The sequence below is a fragment of the Lepisosteus platostomus genome, chromosome 10, assembly GCF_059453375.1.
Source record: "Lepisosteus platostomus isolate fLepPlt1 chromosome 10, fLepPlt1.hap1, whole genome shotgun sequence".
Taxonomy (NCBI): domain Eukaryota; kingdom Metazoa; phylum Chordata; class Actinopteri; order Semionotiformes; family Lepisosteidae; genus Lepisosteus; species Lepisosteus platostomus.
This window is the reverse complement of record NC_142620.1, coordinates 52,654,460-52,678,162: the sequence shown is the minus strand read 5'-3', so window position 1 is coordinate 52,678,162 and position 23,703 is coordinate 52,654,460. Positions and strand designations below refer to the sequence as shown.

The window sequence follows — 23,703 nt, the reverse complement described above, 5'->3', positions numbered from 1 at the left end:
AAGTGTCAAACGACAATTTAAAACAGCCTGAGCCCACGTATAACCCGTGTCCGGCTGTTAGTTTTATCCGAAACAGTGTGCCGCGATGAAGTCCGCCTGTAATTGAATTACGGCGATTGGACACATCGAGCGGCGCTGGGGGCATCCGCGAGCTGCTCGCGCCCCTTCCTTCCTCCAGTCACGGCACGAGCTCTCGGGCTTCGGCAGGGGCTGATGGGATAGCACACACACACACACAAAAATTGGATTGGCTCAGATCATGGAGGTATGAACGGGAGAAAGAGACCGCAGCGGTTAAACAAGTGGGGGACGGGGAGGGGGGGAGAGGCGATTTTTTAAAACGGGAAGGCAGATCGGCGGCACCGAGCTTGCCGTCCGTCTCGCACCACCCTCGCCTGCTTCGTGTTTTTGTTTTGTTTTCGCTGTTGACGAGGAGGGTTGCAACAGCTAGCCCGAGTCAGCGCTGGGGGCTCCACGGCAGCGGCGAGTAATGCGTTTGGATCTTCCCCGCGAACATGGATGAGAAATCCAACAGGCTCCTGCTTGCCCTGGTTATGCTGTTCCTCTTCGGGGTGATCGTTCTGCAGTACGTATGCCCCGGCACCGACTGCCAGCTGCTGCTCCGCCTGCAGGGAAGCTGGGCTTCGTCCCCGGCTGCGGGCGGCGCTGGGGCTGCGGGCGGCGGCGGCGGCGGGGGTGGGGACCCGTATGTCTCGGAGGACTGGACCCCGGCTCGCTTTGTCCCCCGCTACAACTTCACGGCGGCCGAGCTGCGCCGCGCCGTGGACTTCAACATCAAGGGGGACGACGTGATCGTCTTCCTGCACATCCAGAAGACCGGCGGCACCACCTTCGGGCGGCACCTGGTGCGCAACATCCAGCTGGAGCGGCCGTGCGAGTGCCGGGCCGGCCAGAAGAAGTGCACGTGCCACCGGCCCGGCAAGCAGGAGACCTGGCTCTTCTCGCGCTTCTCCACGGGCTGGAGCTGCGGGCTGCACGCGGACTGGACCGAGCTCACGAGCTGCGTGCCCGCCGTCATGGGCGACCGCGAGGCGGCGGCTGCGGCGGCGGCCGAGAAGACCCCCAGGTGAGTCCGGGCGAGAGAGCGACACAGACGGGGCGGGTATTTGATGTAAAACGGGCCAGGAGGGACGGGGGGACCCCCATAATAATTGTCACCCGGTTTCAGGCGGTAGGTAAACCTCGACTGGTCTCTTCAGAAATCCTTTTAGGAGCCCGCTTCATATGAGCTGTGTTCCGCCAAGTGACACTCATAATAATAATAATAATAATAATAATAATAATAATAATAATATTAGCTATTAAGCGAGTTATGGACTGTGGCAGCTCGATGGTAGTTCTGCGCACACGGGGATGCGTCGATCAGGAACTTTACAGTAGCTCTCCTCCCGCGGCTCTCCTGAATTGCAAGGAGTCGCGGCTCTGTGCGCCAGGTCCTCCGAGGTACAGTAAGCGTGTCCCGCTGCGCTCGGAAAGGCCACGGTTAGGCTTAAGAGTGCATCCTTTTAAAATCACCGTCCCCGTGTACATCGAGAGCAGTGGCCGAAACTGTCGATGCCCTCTGCGTAACACTATACACGACTGCTCGTGTGGTTCGGGGGGGGTAGGGCTGTTCTAGAGGATTCGGGGACATTGGCACACTGCGCGTCTGTTTTCCGACCTGCCGGCCGGCCAGGTGTGTCGGAGTTCACTCTTCCGACTCGGTGGGAACCGCGGGCTTCAGCCTCGGTACTTGAGCCACAGCAGAGCTGTCGTCCAACAGACGAGCGCGTTCATCTTCTATCTGAACAGGGCTCTGCGGGAAAGTAAACCGTTTGAAGTTTTGCTTCTTCTTCTTCTTCTTCTTCGGCGACTCGATCTGAGCTGGGGTTTTATTTTCCTGTGTTAACCGAATCGCAGAGACTGCCGTCGCGTTCCTGTAATCGAGGCGGCCGGGCGCAGCCGTCGTCTGGCAACGAGGATGAGATGCGTCGTTAACGGCGATGTAACCGCTGAATGCATGGTAAATGTTTCACTTTGTGGAATCTCCCCGTTATCCGAGGCTCCCTGAAGCTGGACCGCCATTTCTCCATTGAGTGTTTTATTTTTACACCTGGGTTCGGATTGACAGAGCCTAGTGTGTTCAAGGCTCTTTGAGCTCGGCACCGCTCAGCTGTGTTTGCTGAAACGACAGCCACGGTCCTGAATTCAGCGCTGCAGCGGACGGACTCGGGACCCCTGTGATGGCAGGGGCTCGGTGTGAAAGGCATGCGTGAGGCCTTCCAGGGTTAAAAAAAAAAACCCCAAAACAAAACAAACAAAACATCTCTGTCATTTGTATTCCAGCAGACGAGCGTTTTGGACTCGTCTGGAAACGACACGCGCGGGGGGGGGGGTGGTTGGGGAGGGGAAACTCATGTCAGGAGCCTGCCCCCCCCCCGGCAGATGCAATTTAATTTGAATGTATTCACTCGCTCCTTCCAGGTAGGTGCAGAAGGACCGGAAGGAGCGCTCGAAAGGTTTCTCTCGATACTTCGAGAGACACGACCTTCCTGTCCTCGCACGCGCGCCTCCGCCTTCGTGCCGTGAAACCGCTCGCGATGTCCGCGCGGAAGGTGTGGAAATCTCCCGTGACTGGCCGCGCCGGCCTCGCTGCTCCGAACAAGCCTGTTAATTGCTGATGAGGGGTGATTCAGGTTTTTAATTGAGCTGCTGGCCGCATCAAAGGCGGGGCCTGTACCTGTCTTTCCTTAGTCCAGGGCTTTCCGAGCCCTGGTGCGCCTGGCTCCGGTATCCGTTTGCGTTTTTCATCCCTCCCGAGCTGTCGTTTCAATCGAATTAATAATGCCTCCGATTTCAACCTTGATCATATCTGCAAGGAGCGGTACCTCTTGAAGTCTCGCTAAAAGATCGCCGTTAAACTTGAAAACCCTTTCAAAATTAACCCTGGAGATGATGAAACACTTGCTGGCTTGGTGGTTATCAGTTGGGGTCCGTAACTGGGAGCCTGGTGGTGATGGAGACATAGAGATGATGGGGTCCCGGGGACCCCAGGGTTCTAGAGTTTCCTGGTCTGAAGCAGGTGGTTCCCTGCTCTGGTCCTCAGGGGATGCAGGAGGTCTTCTGGGCCTGCTTGTTACAGACAGACCTCCTTTGACTGGGAGAAGTGTTCAACCGTTCTCAGCAATGTGTCTGCTGATGTAAAGCAATCCGCTGTACTCTGGACACCCAGAAGTAAAGTTCTGGCAGCGCATATAGCAACTGCTTTCAGTCCAAAGAAATTGTTGCATCTGGTCTTCATGTCCCAGACACCTCTGTCCGTGCTGCAGTAGCCCCCAGCTCCCCCAGAAAAGATTTTCAGGGGAAGTCCAATGCAGAATCCCCCCTCTCCTCTGTTGCAGTATGGTGACATAACCAGCAATTGATTGCTTGATGCGTAAATTGAGTATTGTGATTAAGGAGCTTGTTGGACTGCAGGCAGCTGTGCTGCAGTAAGTTCTTAGTGGTCCCAGGACTGACCCAAACTGCTCCTAACTCTGGCCCTGCCAGAACTGCTGTGTGGGTGTCCCTGATGCTACACCTTCCTTGTTCCAAATACAAGCCTGAACGTCTTGAATGTACTTTGCCGCGGGGTTGAAGTTAGTCCTCAAGTTGCAAACGCGCCTTCCTCATTCCTGGTCCTGGATGTCCGCTTTGCCTGTGGGATCCTGGAGTTGTGGGGACCGTTTCGCATCTTGAGACGGATCTTCTCCCCAAGCTTCCCTGCGATGGGGGCTGAGGAGAGGGAGCGGGTTTCGTGCTGCTTCCAGCAACAGGCTGGGAAGAAGGGAGATTTCATCCTTGGCAGAGAACGGGCTGGCTGAAAGGTCACTGCTGCTCGCTTCGAACTTCCTGGTCAGGAGCTGTTGGTGCATGGCTGGCCGACATGCAGAGCACACAAGAAATATTGCCTTTTGCTGATGCACAGCCTAGAGAACATTGCTTTCCCTTTCCTGTTCCCTCTTCAAGAGGCACCGCCAAAAATGATTGCTCTGTAAATCACATCTGTTCCCACTTTACAGGAGTGAGTCGGGACTTCGAGCCGGCTGACACGTCGCTGAAAGTTTAATTAGGGCCTTGTCATATTTATATGCCATTAGGCACTGGAGGGCAGGTTTCCTCTAATCTAATCAAGCTCGCGTCATTGCCCCGTCTCATAGGGAATGTTAAAAGAGGCCAAATCTGCATTTCGGGCATTTGTCTGGGATCTGTAGGGTTTGTAAACAGGATGCGTGTGGCTGAGGATCACTGCTGAGCTTCACGTCGTTTGGCTGTGCGTTGGCGAGGTGATGAGACTGCTGTGTGTGTGCCTGCCTCTCTCTGTGCAGCAGCTCTGCCTGCTCGCCTGCCTCTCTCTGTGCAGCAGCTCTGCCTGCTCACCTGCCTCTCTCTGTGCAGCTCTGCGGAGCTCGCCCCGCATTTCCTCCCTCTCGGCCTCCCCATCCCACCAGAGCACCCCGCTGAGATCTGTTCCCCTCCCTCCCCCCTCGTGTCCCGTCTCGGTGTCCCTCTCGTTTCTGCAGCTCCGACAGACGGACCTTGCATCTGGCGTCACTCGCTCGGCGACGTTTGTAGTGGCAGGGCACCCAGTTCCCCCAGTTTCTCAGCTGTTCTCTCCCCCTCCTGCAGACCTCAGCCAGCTCGCGTCTTCCAGCGGAGCGCTCGCTGACGCAGGCTTCGTACAAGTGTTGTAGCCGTCGGTGTGAACAATGGCCGTCATCGCCTCCTTATGAATTTCCAGCTGTCGGCGCAGAGAGCAGCACCCTCACGGAGCTGAGCCAGGCGGGGAGGTGGTGTCAGGAACGCTGTCCCCTCTGAACCCCCACTCTCCCCGCCCCCCTGGCAGGGAGGCCAGGACAGGTATCACAGTGGGCAACAGTCAGGGAGAGACTGGTTATGCCTCACGCTGGCTCTATTTCTCTTGTGTACTACGTCAAAAGTCAAATTTAAATGCCTTAAACTTACTCGTTGTGTGCAGAAGTCCCGGCTCGCCTGAGGACTTCACCGTGTGCCGAACATTCGGATGTTTTCTTTAAATTCGTTGGTTCCAAGAGATGTTACACCATTACAGTGCACGTTCTGGACTGATTCCCGTCCGCTCCTGATTCAGAAGCATGTTTTATAACTTCCCAGTGGCGACAGGGTGTGCTTCCCCTCCGTCAGGCTCCATGTAAAGTCACATCGGGGCTGGAGAATCTGGTACTGGGATCACTGGGATCCTGGTGGGGGGGCGCTGCAGGAACATCTGTGTGGTTCCCAGCAGAACAGCGCAGAATCCACTGAAGTGTCATTTTCGGACACGATGAAACCACGTGGGTGAACACTGCTTTCATTTGTCATCCTCTTCTCTCATTTGAGATAGCTGGACTTGGTCTGTCCCTTGCTTATACAATGGTGCATTAATGAAAGGAAATTGCTTTCAAGGCTGCTGAGTCTCGCTGTTGCGGTAGATGGCGGACAGTAGATATTGTTTTCTGGAAACTCTGCTCTTCTTTAAATGGGCGGTCTGGAGGGCGCTGAACTTTTGTACGGGTCAGGAGGAGCGTTCCTCGCCCTCCGCTGTTCTCGTCTTTCTCCGGCTCGGCCGGCAGCTGCGGTCAGCGGCGTTCCGGCCAGCGGGCTTCCTGCCGGAACCCGGGACCTGGGCGACTGCCCGCTCGCTCGCTCTCTCTCACATCCTGTGGCTTTGCGCTGAAAGGGCAAGACAGGAAGGGTCGATGAAGCAGCGCGATGATAAAAGCTCTCTCCATCTTCTTGGCGAATTAAGCCTGAAATTAGGTTATGAAATGAAAAGAGAAACTTTTCAGCGATTAGGTTGCGTCTGTTTTGTTTCCCCCCCACCCCCCCCGCTGCCCTTATCATCATTTCATGCTAATGTGCGTGTAGGGAAACAGTCAACACGTCTGCGTGCAGCAATGCCTGTCTGCGCTCAGGAAGTGTTTGCTGGCGTGCGCTGTGCAGTCTCGTCTGCTGAAAAGCTGTCTGACTTTTCTCTGCTTAGTACTTCCTGCCCTTGGCCGTCGCCACGCTGTTCTGGCCACCTCGCACTTGCAGTCTGCTTCATTTCGCTCTCTCCCGTTCGCATGCAGTCTGTCTGTCAGCATCTCTGTGTGCTGCCCGTGTATGCAGTCATGCACCGCAGGTATGTTTTGACAGGTCTCCGGAGTTGTACGTCAGACGTGCTACATGCCTGGAGCCTCCACTTTAAAAGACGAAAGGGGAGGCATCTGGCATATCGACAGACCAGATGACCCAAGAATCGGAACTGTGCTGCCAAATTCACAGCAGGGAGGGGTGAATGGGGAATGTGGAGATGCAGTGTGCCTGCCCGTTGTCCAGTCAGTGTACGTGGGGTCAGGAGCCCTGTGACAGGGGCTGGTTACTTGGTGTCCTCTGTGTCATTTCCCCTCGACCTAACACAAGCACGCTTTTCCGAGAGAGAAACAGAGAGAGAGAGAGAGAGGCAGTCTCGTCAGCCAGTGACTCCGCGCCTAATGAATCAATTCAATGTACCATCTAAAGGAAAGCTGAGCCATTTAAATAAGAAGCACATTGATTTACATCAAATAGATTAGGCCTTTGTGTGCAGCCGAGCTGCGTTCGCTTCACTTCAGCAGCAGCAGCAGCAGGACGGAGTCTGGCCTTGCAGGAGGATATGCTGAAGTGAGCGAGTGGGTTTATTGGACAAATGGGAAACTGATGGGTGGTGGTGGGGCTGGCGTATGTGTGCTGGAAGATTTAGAGGAGCCCCTTGGTGCAAAACGCAAAACATCAACTTCGACTAGTGTTTTATCTGGGCGGACATGACGGATGAGTAAAAGGCTAGCACCAGGTGGGCCTCTCTTATCTCCACAGGGGACATTGAGATCCTGAAGCCTCTGACATCTCGTGAGAGCACCAGGTCCTCAGATCCACATGCAGCTGGCTGGGGCTGGACCAGCTGAGTCTGGACGGCGAAGCGGTAGCGGTTCTCGGCCAGAGGTCCTGCACGCCTGCATGCGTGACCTGGCTGCGCAGAGGGTTGTTGGCGTCGTAAACCTTTGACCCCAGCAGCCTCTGACCTTGGAGCATTCGCATTGTGAGAGCAGCAGGGTTCTTGAGCATCGCAAGCTTGATGAGAGCATGACGCTGGAGTTGTGATTTGGCTGTGTGCAGCAGTGTTCCTTAATTAACCCAACCGTTCAGGCTCCTTCCTGCGCTGCACAGGTTTCTCAAACCCTGGGCACACGTCTGCGTAGGTTTCCCTGGAAAGAACTTGGGAATCATCTGTATTTACGCTCCGTTGTGCTGCTGAATGAGTACACGCTCTGGGGGCGGTCTGAGCTCCATCATCCAGATGTCGCAGGTGCGGGACCCCGTTGTCACATCGCCGTCTGCCTGCGGCTGGGATTCCTCGAGCAGCAAGGCGCTGTTGGGCTCAGCGCTGCTGTGGGCCAGCTGCCATACCTCGGCCCGGGCACTGGCGGCTCCCGGTGAAATGGCGACTCTGGCGCCAGCAGGTCGGTGGTGACGTCACCGGGGGAACGTGCCGCACACCGGGAGAGGCGTGTTGCCGCAGCACGCCGTGGGGCAGGAGTGGCCTGGTGGGTTGGCGGGCTGACAAAGGCCGTGTGCACGGCCCTGTCTACTTTGGGCCATTTCCTATTGGTTGGGTGCAAAGCAGTCGGTTTTCTAGACGTCTGTGGAGCCCCTGCAGTGTGCAGCCGTACCCTGGGCTTACAGACTGGCAGGAGCCTTGCAGCGAGGAGGGGAAGGTGTGCTCCCGCTGGGTCTGGGGGTGGAGACGAGGCCTGACGAGAGAGAGAGGGGTTTCAGAGCTCAGTGAGCGCGGGCCTTCTCGTCTTACAGTGGCAGGGATGGAAAGGCATTCGTGAGCGAGTACAGAGTGAACTGCAGCACTCCATAGCAAAGGCAAAAGAGCGGCGTGGGGTTGCAGAAGAGTGGGAGTGAGGGGAATCCCTCTCTGCCCACACTCTGTGCAACTACTGCTTATAGTTGCCTCTGCTTTGCAGCAAGCTTGCAGATGTAGTTCCCCTTATTATGACTTAGGACACCAGTGGAAAATCAGCTCTAGGCTGAGTCTGCACGCGCTTGGTAATGTTCCTTTTGAGTTGGGCTGGAAGCAGGAGCTCCGTGAACACCTGCGTGAGGGGCAGAGGGAGACCACCTCAGGACGTGCTGCACAGCTGACTTCCGGGTCACGATAACGGAAAGCTCGAATTAGGGGCGGGAACCTATCGCACCTCTGCACGGCTCCGGGGACACGAGGGGGCATCGGGAAACGGGGCACAGGTGCAGAGAACTTCTGGTTGTGCCTTCGAGGAAGGAAATGAATTACAGTGTCAGTGTGTACAATTCAGTTCGTTTATCGTCTCGGGGTGACAGGAAATTAGCGGAGTTCGCAGGAAGGGGAGGTGTGTGCACCGTTATTGGGACGGTGCAGAGGTTAATTGATTATGCTTGGGGGGGGGGGGGGGATTCAGCACTTCAGTTGAATCGATTTAGTAGGTAATTACTCCGACTTCCGTTTGTGTTAAATTTGAATGCGGGGTTGCGCACAGATTCCTCAAAGCTTCTAATGAGAAGAATTTTAATTAACACTTTTTTTAACAAGTTTTTATTTCCTTTTCTCGCCTGTTCCTGTAACGAGATAGAGCCACGTGCTATCAGAATGGAAAATGCTAGCCGGTGATTGAAAAAGCAAAGAGGGTATGTGCAGAGGTTTGTTTTTTATTCGGTACCCAGAGCCTTAGCCAGCCACTCCATGCTGCTCTGCTGGCCCCCCTGACCAAAGATTCTGGATGACAAATGCAGTTGTTGGGCGCCACCAGATGCATCATTCAGGAAAGCCAAGGACAGCTGAGCAATTTTGGTTTTGATACGCAGATCCCCTGCTCAAACATTATCGTTTGGTGACATTTGCAGCTCTTCCATTGGCTGTCTGTACTTGACCAGTGTATCATGGCCTGTAGGGTTTGCTCTGACCTCCAGACGTACACCTTTAATGATTGAGCTGCTGTGCTCGGTTAGAGAGCAGGTCACTGATCCTCCCTGGTAATATCCAGCACTGCGGTTCTTTTGGCACAATGAGTAGGCCCGTACAATGATAGTGTGTGGCCAGATTGAGAAGCGTAGTTGCTCTTTCTTGCCCCACACGAAATCTCGGCTGGAGCTCACAGCTCTGCCCCCAGATACGCCATCTCCACTCAGCACAACCTTGACCGAAGGCCAACCTTCCTTGGGGATCCCCAGCGTTAAAAGGACTTCAGCACCTCGGGGAACGTGTGTTCACATTGGACCTCGTCCAGTCCCAACTGTTCCCACCGCCAGCAAGGGTGCGAAGCAACCCCTGTAGGAACGTCCCCGAAAAATTGTTTTTTTGATGAACTCATCCTGCCCCTCTTCAGCCTCCTCTACCTCTGGCCTTGCAATTTGTGTTTTAGACGGTCTGTGGCGTGGGCAATGCACTTGCTAAAAATGAATATCCAGATTGGGAAAACAAGCAGAATTCCAGTGGTCCGTCCTTTTGCTGTCTTCCGAAATCCGATGCAGAGGAATCCCGGTCGATGGCCTGGGGTGCGTTGGGTGGATTCCAGGCTTCATCATAAGAGCAGGAGGTGGGATTGCACAAGCCGCTGGTTCTTCTCCTTAATCTTGTGGGGAAGATGAAGAATTAATTGTACGGAAAGTCATTTTTCTGCCATGAATAATTCAGGGGCCTTTCAAGAACGCTGTCTCTGAGGCTTGTGCCTCCCAGCTAGATGTAGTCCTGTCTGATCCCATCCCTCTGCTGACAGACGTGTGGGCCGATACGTTCTTTGTCTTTCGTTCCCCTCCCCACCGTCCATGCATTCTTCCCATCTGTTTCTGCCGGGGCGAAATCGCTATGCCACTGTGTGGGTTGTAATGGAGTTAATAAAGGGCAGTGATATGGGATATGGTAGCATTGGTAGGATACGGTAGAAAGGTGCAAATGACAGACTTTGTGTTTTAGTCCTTTGTTAGCAGCTAAGGTGAAACTTGGATTTCCTCTGCTTCAATCAGAGCCATACATGTGAAAGTCATGCTGGTTGTTTTATTGTTAAGAGTAGGCTATAATCATCGTGGGTCCTGAAGGAAGCTTGCTCTGGGTATATCATCTTCCATCGTCCAGGCCGACAGGACATCGGTGCCTGACCTTGAGTTTCCAGCGATGTGCGGTTCTGCCAGTGACAGCAGGCTTTCTCTCGGCCACGCGAAAAGTGGCCGAGAGGTTTTTCGGCTCACCTCATCGCGCCACAGAAAGCTGGTCACGGAACAGCACAGGAATTTGAGACTTGCATCCAGCTAATTGCTCGACAGCCGGTTGTTCCTCCTCCTCTCCCCCCGTTTTCGGTGCTGTCTTGAGGCCCCGGCAGCAGGTGCTTCCTGTGCAGTGCCGCTGTTTCGATGTCTTTTTCTGCAGGGCCTCCAGTGCAGCGCAGCACAGCCTGCATGTGGACGGGCTGGTGGACCAGGCGGGAGGGTGTGGCTCTGTTCTTCAAGCCCTCGGTCAAGGTGACTTGTTCCCGCCTTTCAGAAGAAGCAACGTTTTATAGTTTGCCCTGGAAGTGGTCTTTGCATTGCAACTGTTCGGTGGTGTAGCTGGCGGAGGCGAAAGACCCTGTCTCCTTACTTCCCCTCAAAAATGAAGGCCTTCCTCTCTTGCTGAGGGTGTGATCAACTTAAATCGTTTGGGTTCTTGGGTGTTGTGCTGCGATATAAACCCTTTGAAGCCACACGCGGAACGGGAGAGAGAAAGGTGGATGTGCAGCACACGGCCGTGTTTCTGTACAGAGGCTGGCATGATCAGCGCCTAGATGAGCGATGCCACGCTCAGACCTTCGTGCCCCACAAAAAAACCTGTGGATTCTCAAAATAACTGCAGGTTACATGGAGACAAATCTCGCATCTTAATCATTCCAGCATCGTTCTTGCAGTTCTTTGAGCTCCGGCACACTTTGCTATTCACCGTGAAATGATCGCATCATTGGAGGTGGCTCTTTAGGCAATGGCTCGCATAGCGAGCTTCTCCGGATTACCGCAGCACATTGAAATATTTATCCCATGCTGGTTGTGGAGTGGAGCTTGCATGTTCTCCCTTTGTTTCCTCTGGGTGCTCCGGTTTCCTCCTCCAGGCCAAAGCCATGCTGGTGGGTTAGTTGGCTTGTGGGAAAATGGTCCCTATGCGGTCGTGTGTGTTTCTACCCATCTGCCCCTGCAATGGAGTGGCCCTCTGTCTGGGTTGTACCCTCCCTTTGGCCCTTTCTTGCCAGGATAGGCCCCAGCTCCCCAGCACCCCTGGATTGGAAGAGATGGTTAAAAATGGAGGAATGGTTGTGAAGCAGCGCAAATGTAGGAAAGATGCTTCAAAAAAACGAATGGGGATGCAGCAGCAGGCTGGACCGGGCAGCGAGTCGTGAGGCTTGGTTCACTCGCGTGTGAGGAGTGAACTGTGGGCCGGCCCCCTGACCGAAGCGCACTCCCCGGGCGCCGGATCATCTGGCTCGCGAGCGGGCCCGGGTGTTAACGAACGCGTTTTGCGCCTCGCCACCCCGTCGGGAGCCGGCGTGCTCCTGAATTATACACGCTGCCCTACTTTCCCCTCCCTCCGCGCGCGCTCCGCTCCCTGCCTCCCTCCCCTCTCGAGCCCGTCTCCCGCGAAACGGCCGCGGGCAGCGGCGGAGCCCCGGGGCGGTTCTCGGCGGCGAGTGTCATGAGTTCAGTTTCTGTGGGCGGGAGGGAGGAGGGGTGGAGATCCCTGCTGTGAATTAAACATGGGTGACACTCTGGGTGAACCCGCTCTGAGACGGGACGTGGAGGGGTCAGCAGTGCCTCTCCGTGTTTCCAGTCAGACGTCGGAGTGGAACAGAGGGGTTTAAGACTCTTCTCTTTAGCGGAGTTTGAATAATTCAGACCCGGACAGAAATCACTTAGCACTTTCTCCGAGAGGCTGAGCTGAGAGTCTCCTCTCTCGGTTAGCATCCTGGGATCACGTCGACGCCAGTTTGTTTTTTTCCTCCCCCCCCAACGTCTTTTGCAGAAAGGAGGCCACTCTGATGGAGCCCTCCACACAGGCGGAAGTAAAATCATAACAGAAAAAGTAACTGGCAAGAGATGGTCAGGACCAGTGTAGTTGTAGAGATCTGATTGGCAGTGAAGTGGACGTCGCAGCGGGTGACATACAGAGCCTGGATGGGATGGGGGGGCGTGTCTCCAGTCTTGGTCCAGATGGGCTGGAAGTTGAAGAGTAGTCAGTGTCTGAGAACCGTGCTGTGTCATCCTTCAGCGAGCTGGTGGACAGGGACAGAGGGTGTGGAGGGATGTTCCCAACCCTCAGTCAAGTCTCCCAACCTGGGTGTGGCATGTCCGATAACGCCGGGCAGTCCGTCTGCCCGAGGGGCCAGGGGGTGTCCTTCTGCTGGGCTGGCTGCGTCCATCTGTCTGCGGGGACGACCGGTGTCCTATTTCTACCTGTCTGTGTGTCTGAGGGGGCGATCGGTGTCCCGTTGCTGCTCTGTGTGTGTGTCTGAGGGGGCGATCGGTGTCCCATTGCTGGGCTGCGTGTGTGTCTGAGGGGGCGATCGGTGTCCCGTTGCTGGGCTGTGTGTGTGTCTGAGGGGGCGATCGGTGTCCCGTTGCTGGGCTGTGTGTGTGTCTGAGGGGGCGATCGGTGTCCCGTTGCTGGGCTGTGTGTGTGTCTGAGGGGGCGATCGGTGTCCCGTTGCTGGGCTGTGTGTGTGTCTGAGGGGGCGATCGGTGTCCCGTTGCTGCTCTGTGTGTGTGTCTGAGGGGGCGATCGGTGTCCCGTTGCTGGGCTGCGTGTGTGTCTGAGGGGGCGATCGGTGTCCCGTTGCTGGGCTGTGTGTGTGTCTGAGGGGGCGATCGGTGTCCCGTTGCTGGGCTGTGTGTGTGTCTGAGGGGGCGATCGGTGTCCCGTTGCTGGGCTGTGTGTGTGTCTGAGGGGGCGATCGGTGTCCCGTTGCTGGGCTGTGTGTGTGTCTGAGGGGGCGATCGGTGTCCCGTTGCTGGGCTGTGTGTGTGTCTGAGGGGGCGATCGGTGTCCCATTGCTGGGCTGCGTGTGTGTCTGAGGGGGCGATCGGTGTCCCGTTGCTGGGCTGTGTGTGTGTCTGAGGGGGCGATCGGTGTCCCGTTGCTGGGCTGTGTGTGTGTCTGAGGGGGCGATCGGTGTCCCGTTGCTGGGCTGCGTGTGTGTCTGAGGGGGCGATCGGTGTCCCGTTGCTGGGCTGCGTGTGTGTCTGAGGGGGCGATCGGTGTCCCGTTGCTGGGCCATCGTGGGCAGCTGCGGAGTCCGGTTACTGGACCAAGCAGAGAAGCCATGAAACCCAATGAGGTGAGCATTCCCCAGCACAGGAGCCTGGCAGACAGGCTGCAACCTGCACGCTGTCGGGGGAATCCCCTGTCGGCTCATCATGTCAGCAGTAACATCAGGTCAAGTGTAGAGATAGGACACGGCGAACACGAGTGGCCCTTGTAAATCAGTGCACTTGCCGGCACCACAACAGGCACCGAAGGAGAGGTGTAGCTGCACGCTTCACTGTGGTTCGTCCTTGCATGCTGTGCCTAAAAACAGATAATAGTGTTTTTTTAAAGCAGAGTTCATTGTACATTTTTAGTAGTCGTGGCTTCCAGCTTGTTAGCTATGTTGTCGGTTTTAAGAGATTTTGCAAAACACGAGCGAAAATTGGCCTGACTGTGGTGCGAGTGTTGCTTGCTTACTTTGACTTTTATTGTCCCAGATGGGGAAATTTGCTTTGCAGGCAGGTAAAAGACACAACAGAATCCACAATACATTGAACACACCATGGACCCATTAGCAAACATGCATGTTGAGAAAGAGAAATATATATTAAGTAAAATGTGCAATCAGTTGTCCAAATTAAGCTGGCTGATTGCTGTAGGAATAAAAGTTAACCTGGTCCTATTGAATTTCAGTCTGGGCCGTCTGAATCGATGCCCGGGTGGAAGGAGCTCAGACTCACTGTGCTGGGGGCGGTCATGACAGTCGGTGTTTATATTGGCCTTCCACACTGTTTGTTTCACCGTACAGTTCTGAAAGCTGTAGCTGTTGTGCGCCAATAATTTTGCTGGCTGCCTTCGCGGTCCGGCGCAGTCTGTTTTTATTGTGTGTGTGTGTGAAGGTTATCACGCCAGTCTACCGCAGTGAACACAGTGACAGTGAACGTTCTGTAGCATAAAGTTATCGTTGTAGTACACACATTAAAAGTTTTCTTATGGCATCTGTGTTTTCCTCAAAGGGTAGTTTGTAGTCAACAACAATGCCAAGATATTTGGAACTGTTGAGAATTGCAGTTTCTCGCTCCTCAGTGGCCGTTGTCTGGAGCTGGTGGGTGCTTTCCATAATCACAGAACATGTCTTTGGTTTTTGACACACTAAGTTGAAGGAAGGAGTTGTCACACCATTCAACAAAATAATCCAATACGGGCCGATGATCAGTGTCTATATCTTGGAATTGTGAATTTTTTCGATCTGTTTTCTTGTTATTTTATTGTACTTATTGAGCAGTTTGGGTGGCACCATGGCTAGTGCTGCTGACTCACAGGTCTTGGGGCCTGGGTTGGATTACTGGTTCACGGTCTGTGTGGAGTTTGCATGTTCTCCTCATAGTAATGTGAGTCTTCTCCAGGTGAACTGGTTCCTTCCCAGCTCCCAGAGACACTCTATCCAGTATAATTGGTTCTTGAGCGTGTATCCATGTGCACTGTAGTAGACCGGCTTCCCATCGAGGGTGTGGTCCTGCCCTGATATCTGTGCTTCCAGGTCAGGCTCCAGGTTTTTCCAACCCTCACCAGGAATAAGGGGGTTGAAAAAAACATTTTAATTGGTTTATTTAGTATTGTTCATCTGCACCTGAAGAAGCTGGACAATTGTATACCTTTACAGCCTTTAGGATTGTTCAATTTAAAAACACATACAGGTATGTGTCCCTAAAGATCAAAACACTGCTTGGGGCATTAAAGTAAACTTCAAGGTACTCAAAACACAGCACGTGATCATTGCAAGCGTTTGTGTCGTTAATATTTCTGTGTATAGTTATACATATGCATAGAAAAACATCCCTAATCACTGAAAATAGGTCTGGATATGTTTATCCATTTTTTTGCAATTGTTTGACTTCTACAACAATATGACATAAATAGCCCTATTTGATTTTCATAGTTTTCCACAGTGTATCACTTCCACTGAGAGACTTTGAAGAATCGATACAAATGCTTATCTATTATACCGAGTATAAAAATAAATCCAAGAAAAATAGGGTCAAATATTTGTAGAATATTCAAAGTATTCAACACATTATAGTGTAATTTTTGTATCTTCCGGATATTAAATGCATTTCCAAAATGATATACAATATGAAGTCTTTTTAAAAACATAAAAGTAGTCTCAATTTAGTCTGGCTTACGTCACAGTTTGTTTGAAAAAACACTTTGAAGCAAAGAAGAAAGTGTTTCGACTTCTGTGATGAAAAATTTCAATTTAATACTTTTCACGGCTGTAACAGTCAAGTTGGTTTATATGTAAAGTTAATCGGTTTTGTTGGGCAGATTTATTTTGGAAGGTTATCTGAAGTTATTTGAAAGGTTATTGGACGTAAAGGCTTATCAGAGCTGTAAAGATGTACTGTAGTTTTGCATTGAAGATTGTCACTTTTTTAGCTGGCAATTTCCCTTGTTCTTGTTTTGAACTTTAAAAAGTTTCATCACCTTGTGACGAACGGAGTGAATTTGGGCTCCGAGGGTCTAATTGCACTTTCAGCGAAATGGGGTGAGAAATTGTCAATTTCTCAATTGCGCGAGCCGACTATAGCAGCGACATGATCTTTCGCATGGCTGCTCCCCGTCAGATTATCGTTCAGAAAGACTCGGCTGCCTTTCGGAAAGGCATGACATTAATTTGCAGCAATGCAGTAACTATAGGTCATGTGAAATAGACACAAACCACGAGAAACATTCTTTCCAGTTCAGATGAAACTTGTCCGTTTCTTTTCATTTTCCCTTGAGTTTGTTTTTTTCCCCTTTTTGTCTCGGGCTCTGTTGTTCCCAAGTCTGATCCTGCTGCTTCACGTTTCTGGACCCTTCTAGGAGTTTAAAAGCCTCAGCCCTCAAAGCCTGAAGCTCTTTTCATCTGTGTGCCATTTCCTCTGCAGTATTTCCATCTGATAAGGGAGGGAGTGACACAGCTCTGTGGAATAGAGAGAGTGACAGTCCTAATATGTAGCAGCACCAGATCTACAGATCACTTGGCCCAGATACTTGATCTTTCTAGCCTATCATGAGATGCTGTTCCAAACGCCAAGCTAGGAATTAATTTTGTAAGCTACCCAAGAGACTAGAGGCTCGTCACTTTGCGAAGGCTTTTGTAATGCTGAGACACGATGGAATTGGTCATGATTGAAGTGTCTGAACAGGAAATCGTCCAGTTTCTAACAGGGCACTTTATAGAGAAACCAATCATCGTTGGTGTGCCAGTATGCACTCCACAGAATGAATAACATGTTTTATTTATGACTGATGTGGCCTGTAGAACTAGAATGTGACCTACTATCCTGAGGCGGCCTTGAGTCTGGTTTCTGGGGCTCTAAAAGTGTGGATGCCTATCTTGTCTAGCACATTTAAGGTGTCTGAAAGGCAGCTAATGCAGTTGAAATGCATGGAATGAAAAGGGCCTGCATTTTTCTGTTCCCAATCCGTCTTGACCAAAGGTGTATTATTGTTTATTCCAACACAATATTGTGTGCTCGTCTGTGGCCGTGCAGTTTCTTGTAATATGCTTCTATGTTCACACGTCTGTTGTTTTGTACGTGATTTGACACATTCTGTTTTGGCAGTGCAGTGTTTGTGTACTGCTGTAATGATGAACTGAATGGACACGTGTCTAGTGTCTGCAGTACCTTGGCATTCTGCACGATGCAGGGCCTGGTGCAGATGCTCGTCCAGAAGGCTGATGTTTAGACCGCTGATGTGAACAGTTGCAGCAGTGCCTGTCCTCGCGCAGACTCTCGGCTCCTTCTTTGGATTGTTGGTTTCTTGATTATTTTAATGACACAACTTCAATGTTCCTGCGTCTTTTTTTTTTTTTTATCCCTTCAGTCCTTGCCCTGCTAGAGCCCCCTCTGTGGTTCAGTTGTTGTCTGATAGACTCAATCCCAAGCAGCCCCCACCCTCTGCTTAAAGGTACGTGAGCGCCCCCTGCTGCCTGTGGCGAGTCTCTTCAGCACCTCCTGGCTCTGCCTTGCCTGACTGTAGCAGTAAAAGGTGGCCCCCCTGGCTGTGCACTGAAGACCGCCGCTGTATGGAGCCAGTATGGTGCAGCTCCCAGGCTCTTGTAAGTTCTCTTGGACACCCCCCGTCCCCCCCGTCCCCGGGGAGAGAGCGCGGAGGGGGAGCGGGAGTCCCGTTCCGGAGAAGAACAGTCGAATCTGACGGATCTAGATGGTCCCTGGAGGGATCGAACACACAGCTTTATTTAGACATGTCAGCATTGTTTAGCGTTTTGTTTTATTTGTCCCGTAAAACCATAAATATCGATGTCAGGGGTATTTACTGGCTTGTTTTAAGACTGCTTACATGCCTTGTCAAAACGCATTCCTTGACCGCACTCCCAGGAGGGAATATAAACTAGGATTCTGCCACTGTCACGCTGAAATGCGAGTTTTAATACCGGTGAGGTGCAGCTGCTGTGACTCTTTGCCACTCTTCCTGAACGTGGCCTGGAATCGATCCATGGAAAGGCTGTTAGGGGGCCCGGCTCGTCCTGTTCCCTAGCAGAGTGAAAATACAGAATCAACGCTTTTTTCGAAATCGCTGCGGTTTTGATTGTTTTACAGCTCGAGAGATCGTTATCCCATATCCCGCATGTCAGTGCAAATCCCGTTTTGTTGCATATAGCATATAGCTTTTCTGGGGCCGTGGCTGCTCGGAGCCAGTAGGAATTCCGTCCGCGGATCGATGTGGATCCGATCAGCAGACAGGCTCTTTATTGTCCCCGGCACACGTTTGTAATTCCCTTTCTCTACCCAGAGACGTGGCTACATCGCGGATCGGAAAATCGATCCGGCAATCAAGGCCTAATAATACAGCGGCCAAAAACGCCTGATCAAGCAGATTAGTCCCAGCTCGAGCGCTGTGGAGCCGGCCGGGGTTTGCAGATTCACCTCGGCAGACGTGTAGGTTTTGGGTGTGTTTCAGCAGGTGAGCACACGGACCTGTCCGACAGGAAAACGGCAGCACAGCACGGGGAGCTGATGTCCTAGGAGGGCCGTGGTCAGGTTAAAGAAAGGTGTAACAAAGTGCCGAGCAGCACATGCTGCTGTGTCCTGCTGTTGGGGGAACCCGAGAGAGGCTGGGGGCGTAGGGGTTGAGGCATTGAGTCCATCTTGCTCATTTGGTAGTTTAGTAGCGAAAGCAATCTAAATTTTCCATTATCCTGTAAACTACTGACCTGAGCTTCTACACTTCCATTGCTATTGTCGACCTGCATTATTTTTTGCCCGTGTTGCAATATTCTTTGCTCTCTCTCTCTGTGAATTTAATATCTTTGTCATTTCTTCCTGTAGCTGGTCGTGCTACAGTCGTATATACACTATGCACAGCGTGCTCTTCCTTCCAGTCGATTTGGCTTCATTTTCCCTTTAGCCCATATGTTCCTATACTTCAACTGATTTTTTGAGGACTTGGTTTTGAGCCTTGAACATTGTTTTTGATGTATAACCATGCTGCTGCCTCTAAATCCATCTGTTCCCAGTTCACCACCTGCTCTGCCTCTTCTCAAACCATCCTGCTCTATCCTCAAACCTTAGGGATTTAAAATCTACTGAACATCAAAAGCTCTCATGCTATAAGCACGTTTTTTATGGTTCTCTCACATATCCTCTGATAATTATTTCCCGGTTCTTTGGAAAAAAAAAAACATAAGGACTTAAGCGATGAGACTATGTGGCATGATTAGCCTTTTTGGTTGTCAGTGGCTAATTAATTCCAGATTCTCATCCACCTTTTTCTTGAAAGAAAGCATGATACATGGCTGGGTAGCTTGTTCCACACTCCCACAGCTCTTAGTGTAAAGACGTGCCTCCTGTTCGTGGTCTAAACTAGATCAGTAGCAGCAGGATTTTCCCAGTAGGTTCCTTTTCCAAGAAGCTTTAATAAGGTCAATAAATGTCCCATTTCAGTTTCAGCATCTGTATTTCCCATCCCAGTGTCCCAGCATTTGTGTGGCATATTGAAATCTTTCAGTAATATCACCATCTGTGTCATAGACATTCATCCTCCCCGATTCCACAGTTGGCTGAGTGCTGTCGAAGGGAGGGTGGGATCAGTCCACCAGAGGGGTCTCGGGTCTTGGGTCCTGGTGCAGGACGAGCCTCTGCTCCATTTAGCGCTTTGGAGCCTGCGACATCTTAAACGATGACAAACAATGTCTTAAACATTTTGTCTTTCGCTGCAGCGTAGCGCAGTTTTCTTCTCCGACCAGAACTGGCCTGTTGTGAGCTCCCTGCTCCCCCAGTTCCCTGGTGTAAAATGAGGAAATTGCTGCTAGTTTTGGCTAGTCTCTCTGTGCCAAAACGCTCCGTTTTCTGCAGTTTCACCTTCGCCATTCCTTTGCGCTGACCGTCTGTCTTTCCCTATTTGCCCGTTTTCCCCTTTCTGTGAGCATCTTTGCTCAGTCTGATCAAAGCTTCACACCCCTGACAGCTGACAGCGGATAGCTCACACCAGAACGAGCTCTCAGCATGGCAATTGTTCCCTTCGCAGCCAGATCTTTGTCAGTAAATGCAGCAGCAAGCCCCTCAGTTGGTCTCCTCCGGTATCATTATACTGTCTGTGCTGCCCCCTAGTGCCTGACCGAGGCATTACAGGACGACCATTTCTACCAGTCTGTACTCCCGTCCTGGTTCTGATTTCGAACTGTGGAAGGAAGCCGCCCTTAGGTCTTGAGACTGGTTTTTATACAGCTTTAGTGGCTTTAAGTGGGTTTGCCGCCTCTTAATAACACCCATGAGAGGGAGTTTATATTGCCTGGATATATAGTGTATATTCTTTCACAAGAGGGTGTGGTGCTGTATTGAATAGTCAGTGGAAGCCAGAATGGCCAATCACTCGGAGCAGAACCGCTCGTCTGCGGCACCTGTGTATTTTTAGTCTGGGGTTTGGAAAATGTACCTCTCCAGATGTTTCCAGATTGCATGATACTGCATGATCCTGCCTGGAGAGCTGTCAGCGCAGGATTTGTAAATGGGTGTAATTGCATCGTAGAAGCAGAAGGGTTGGTTTCCATCACATCTCTAGATGAACTGGAGTGGCCTCCTCGGCGCTCTTCCTGAACCGCGTCCTTCGTTGGGACAGCAGGGTCCTCCCAGGAAACCGGTGGCGCCGGCTGAGCCCAGCCTTCCCGCGCCGCCCTTGCTTGTGGTGGGACTGACTCTCTCCCTGCTCTCCTCCCCCTCAGGAACTACTACTACATCACCATCCTGCGGGACCCGGTGTCGCGCTACCTGAGCGAGTGGCGCCACGTGCAGCGGGGGGCCACCTGGAAGGCGTCTCTGCACGTGTGCGACGGCCGGGCGCCCACGTCCTCGGAGCTGCCCAGCTGCTACACGGGCGACGACTGGTCGGGCTGCACGCTGGAGGAGTTCATGGGCTGCCCCCACAACCTGGCCAACAACCGGCAGGCGCGCATGCTGGCCGACCTGAGCCTGGTGGGCTGCTACAACCTGACGGCGATGAGCGAGGAGGCGCGCGGCCGGGTGCTGCTGGACAGCGCCAAGCGCAACCTGCAGGGCATGGCCTTCTTCGGGCTGACGGAGTTCCAGCGCAAGACGCAGTACCTGTTCGAGCGCACCTTCCGCATGGCCTTCATCTCGCCCTTCACGCAGCTCAACAGCACGCGGGCCTCCGGCGTGGAGGTGGCGGCCGCCGCGCAGGCCCGCATCCGCCGCCTCAACGGGCTGGACGTGGAGCTGTACGACTTCGCCCGCGACCTCTTCCTGCAGCGCTTCCGGTTCGCCCGGCAGCAGGAGCGGCGCGAGGCCCGGCGGCGGCGCCAGCGGGAGAGGTGGCAGCGGCTGGCGGGCGGCGGCGGGGGGGGCGGCGGCCGGCCGGGCGGGGGCGCCCCCCCCCGCGGACAGGAGGAGGCCGGGCCGGCCCTGGGCTGGTGGGACCAGGAGGAGAACGCCACGGAGCTGGGGGGCGACTACCTGGGCAACGTGGCCCAGTGGCGACGGTAACGAGGGACCCGGGGGGGCTGACCCGCCCTGCGGGGCCCGGACCGGCCAGGAAACACCCTTCTGTCAGCACTGGACCGCAGCGTCCCGAACCGGCGTTTTATTTAAAGATACTTAGAAGACCTTAACGCTAGACTTCCGAGTTCCCCTCCGGAGTGTGGAAAAGCCTCCCGACCGGGGTGGTGGTGACCTCGATCGCCACGATCCACCCCCCCCTCCTGCCCCCGACAGAGAGGGCCGAACTCTGACCTCCCTTTCCTGTGCTCCACCCACGAGGAGACGCCTCTTCCCCTAAGTTATTACCGCAGATCAGTATGTGTGTCGTGCATCCTGTAGGTGTCTGTATTCACTACAGTACGTGTGTGAAGGTGTGAAGACCGGTTCATGCAAATTACAAAATGTTGGGGGGGGGGATTTTGCACCCCCTTATTTCTGTCTTTTCCTCTTGCTTGGATGGGCCGGGATCTACAACCTGCTGCCCGGTGAGTGTGGCTCTGCTGCCCCGGTCATCGTGTGCCAGATTCTCTCTGGGGCGGAGCAGTGGCTCTCTGGTTCAGGATCGGCGCCCGTGGCTGGAAGGTTGTCGCGGGCGGCAGAGGAATCCTACTCCGCTGGGCCCCTGAGCAAGGCCCTGAACCCCAGCTGCTCCAGGGGCGCCGTATAAAAATGTCTGACCCTGCGCTCTGACCCCCAGCTTCTCTCTCCCTGTCTGTGTGTCTCATGGAGAGCAAGCTGGGGTCTGCGAAAAGACGAATTCCTCATGCAAGAAATTGTATTCGGCCAATAGGATGATCTTATCTGATCTCGCCCCCTTTGTCCCGTCGCTGCACAGCGACAGAGCCAGCGATCTGTCCCTGCAGCCGGTCGCCGGTGCGGGGTGTTCCTCGGCGCCCTGCCCCCGCGGCGGGTCAGGCCATGTGGCTTGCGTTGGGACCGCTGGCCCGGCGTCGCCTGTGCGGGTTTGGATGATGCACAGCTCGTGCCTGCTGCTGCTGTGAGCCGTGGATGGTTTAGTGAAGCTATTTTACGACACAAGACTTTACAAAGTTTTAATTTGTGAGCCTTAACGACGAGTCTTAACTGATACAGGTGCTCGAAACCGGGGCTTATTCGAACACTTTTACTCTGTGTGCTTTTATCTTATTTTTGTACACTGTGGCGCGCATGGATCCCATCTCGTATTCTGTCTGTAAATATATCATTTTTTGTATATAGGGAATGGCTGGGATGAAGTACGCTTTGCCATAAATAAAAAATGGCTTCCGCTTTAAAAGAGTCTCCTGCGTGTTGCTGTCCAAGCTTTTGTACAGACAGGTTTTCAGCCACCGCAGTTTGATTTGATCTTCGCACAGACAAGCGGCCTCGCGTTTTGCATGCCTCTTTGTGAGGAATTCCCAAAACCTTCTGATTTGCACCCACAAGATTGAAGGAAAGGAAAGTTGATGCAGGACTACAGTAGGATCCTGCCCGCTGTTCCGGAGCTGGTCGACAGGTGGCGCTCAGGTGCTGCCCTGTGACGTCCTTCCGGCCCTGAGGAGGACACACACTGGAGACCATAGATATCAGGAAGAGCAGACAGAACGACTGTGACGCTTAATGCTTTTAAACACCAGAGGGCGCTCGATACAGGGTAAATGCTATCTTGACTTTGATATTTTGACTTGATACCTCAAATAAGTTATAATGTACAAGGTTCTAATGAGTTTTGAATTTCCTTCCCCAGTGCCCAAGTTAGATTTTCCGACAGGACGGTGTATTATAATATCCCTTCTTGAATCCCACCTGGTCTTACTTGTGCAGTTAGACGATTTCTCTCTTCATCTGCAGGCCAATCACACACTAGTCAGGAGGACAGAGCAGTAACGGGTGCCCTCTGGTCCTGAGGGACCGGTGAGCCGGTGTGAAAAACCTCTTTAATCAAACCGCCAGCAGAATTATATCATAAACTGGCAGATAAACTGTAACAAGAAGATGTAATCAGTGGTTACCGGCGCTGTGGGCTGGTTTTTGTTCCAGATCAGCTCTAAAACTCTGCTGCTGATAGATGGCTTTAATTGATCAGCTTACTTGTTTAGACTTGTGATTTACTTTTGTTTTGCACTCGGTCTCTAGTTTCAGAAAAAGCCTACTTCGAGCGTGTTGTCTTCTGTAAGTTAGTTGTACAGTTTTAAAATGTCACTGCGGTCTCCCTTTCCTGCGGTGCAGAGGGGGCAGCATGGTGTCACCCAGGTGGGAGCTGACACGTCCCTCCTCCGTGCCCCCAGGGATGAGGAGTGCCACATTACATAGAAGGAGTTTTTAGGATTGTATGCCCCAGACAGAATAGCAGAGTCAATTATCCTGGAATTAAAGACCCAGTGGAAACATTAACCAGGACAT

General features: G+C 52.9%; 1 protein-coding gene across 1 annotated transcript; it reads left to right on the top strand.

Moving 5' to 3' along the window:
* On the top strand, window positions 1-22,597 carry hs6st2 (heparan sulfate 6-O-sulfotransferase 2). The gene is made up of 2 exons (XM_088597168.1): window positions 1-1,087; window positions 20,550-22,597. The coding sequence occupies exons 1-2, from the start codon at window positions 516-518 to the stop codon at window positions 21,325-21,327; spliced, it is 1,350 nt and encodes a 449-aa protein (XP_088453294.1). The 5' UTR covers window positions 1-515; the 3' UTR covers window positions 21,328-22,597.
* The last annotated feature ends 1,106 nt before the right edge of the window (window positions 22,598-23,703 follow it).

Excerpts from the sequence above, each read along its gene's own strand:
- hs6st2 (XM_088597168.1), top strand. The coding sequence starts at position 516 with ATGGATGAGAAATCCAACAGGCTCCTGCTTGCCCTGGTTATGCTGTTC. Across the intron at positions 1,088-20,549 it reads GCGGCCGAGAAGACCCCCAG|GAACTACTACTACATCACCA; the intron begins GTGAGTCCGGGC and ends CCTCCCCCTCAG.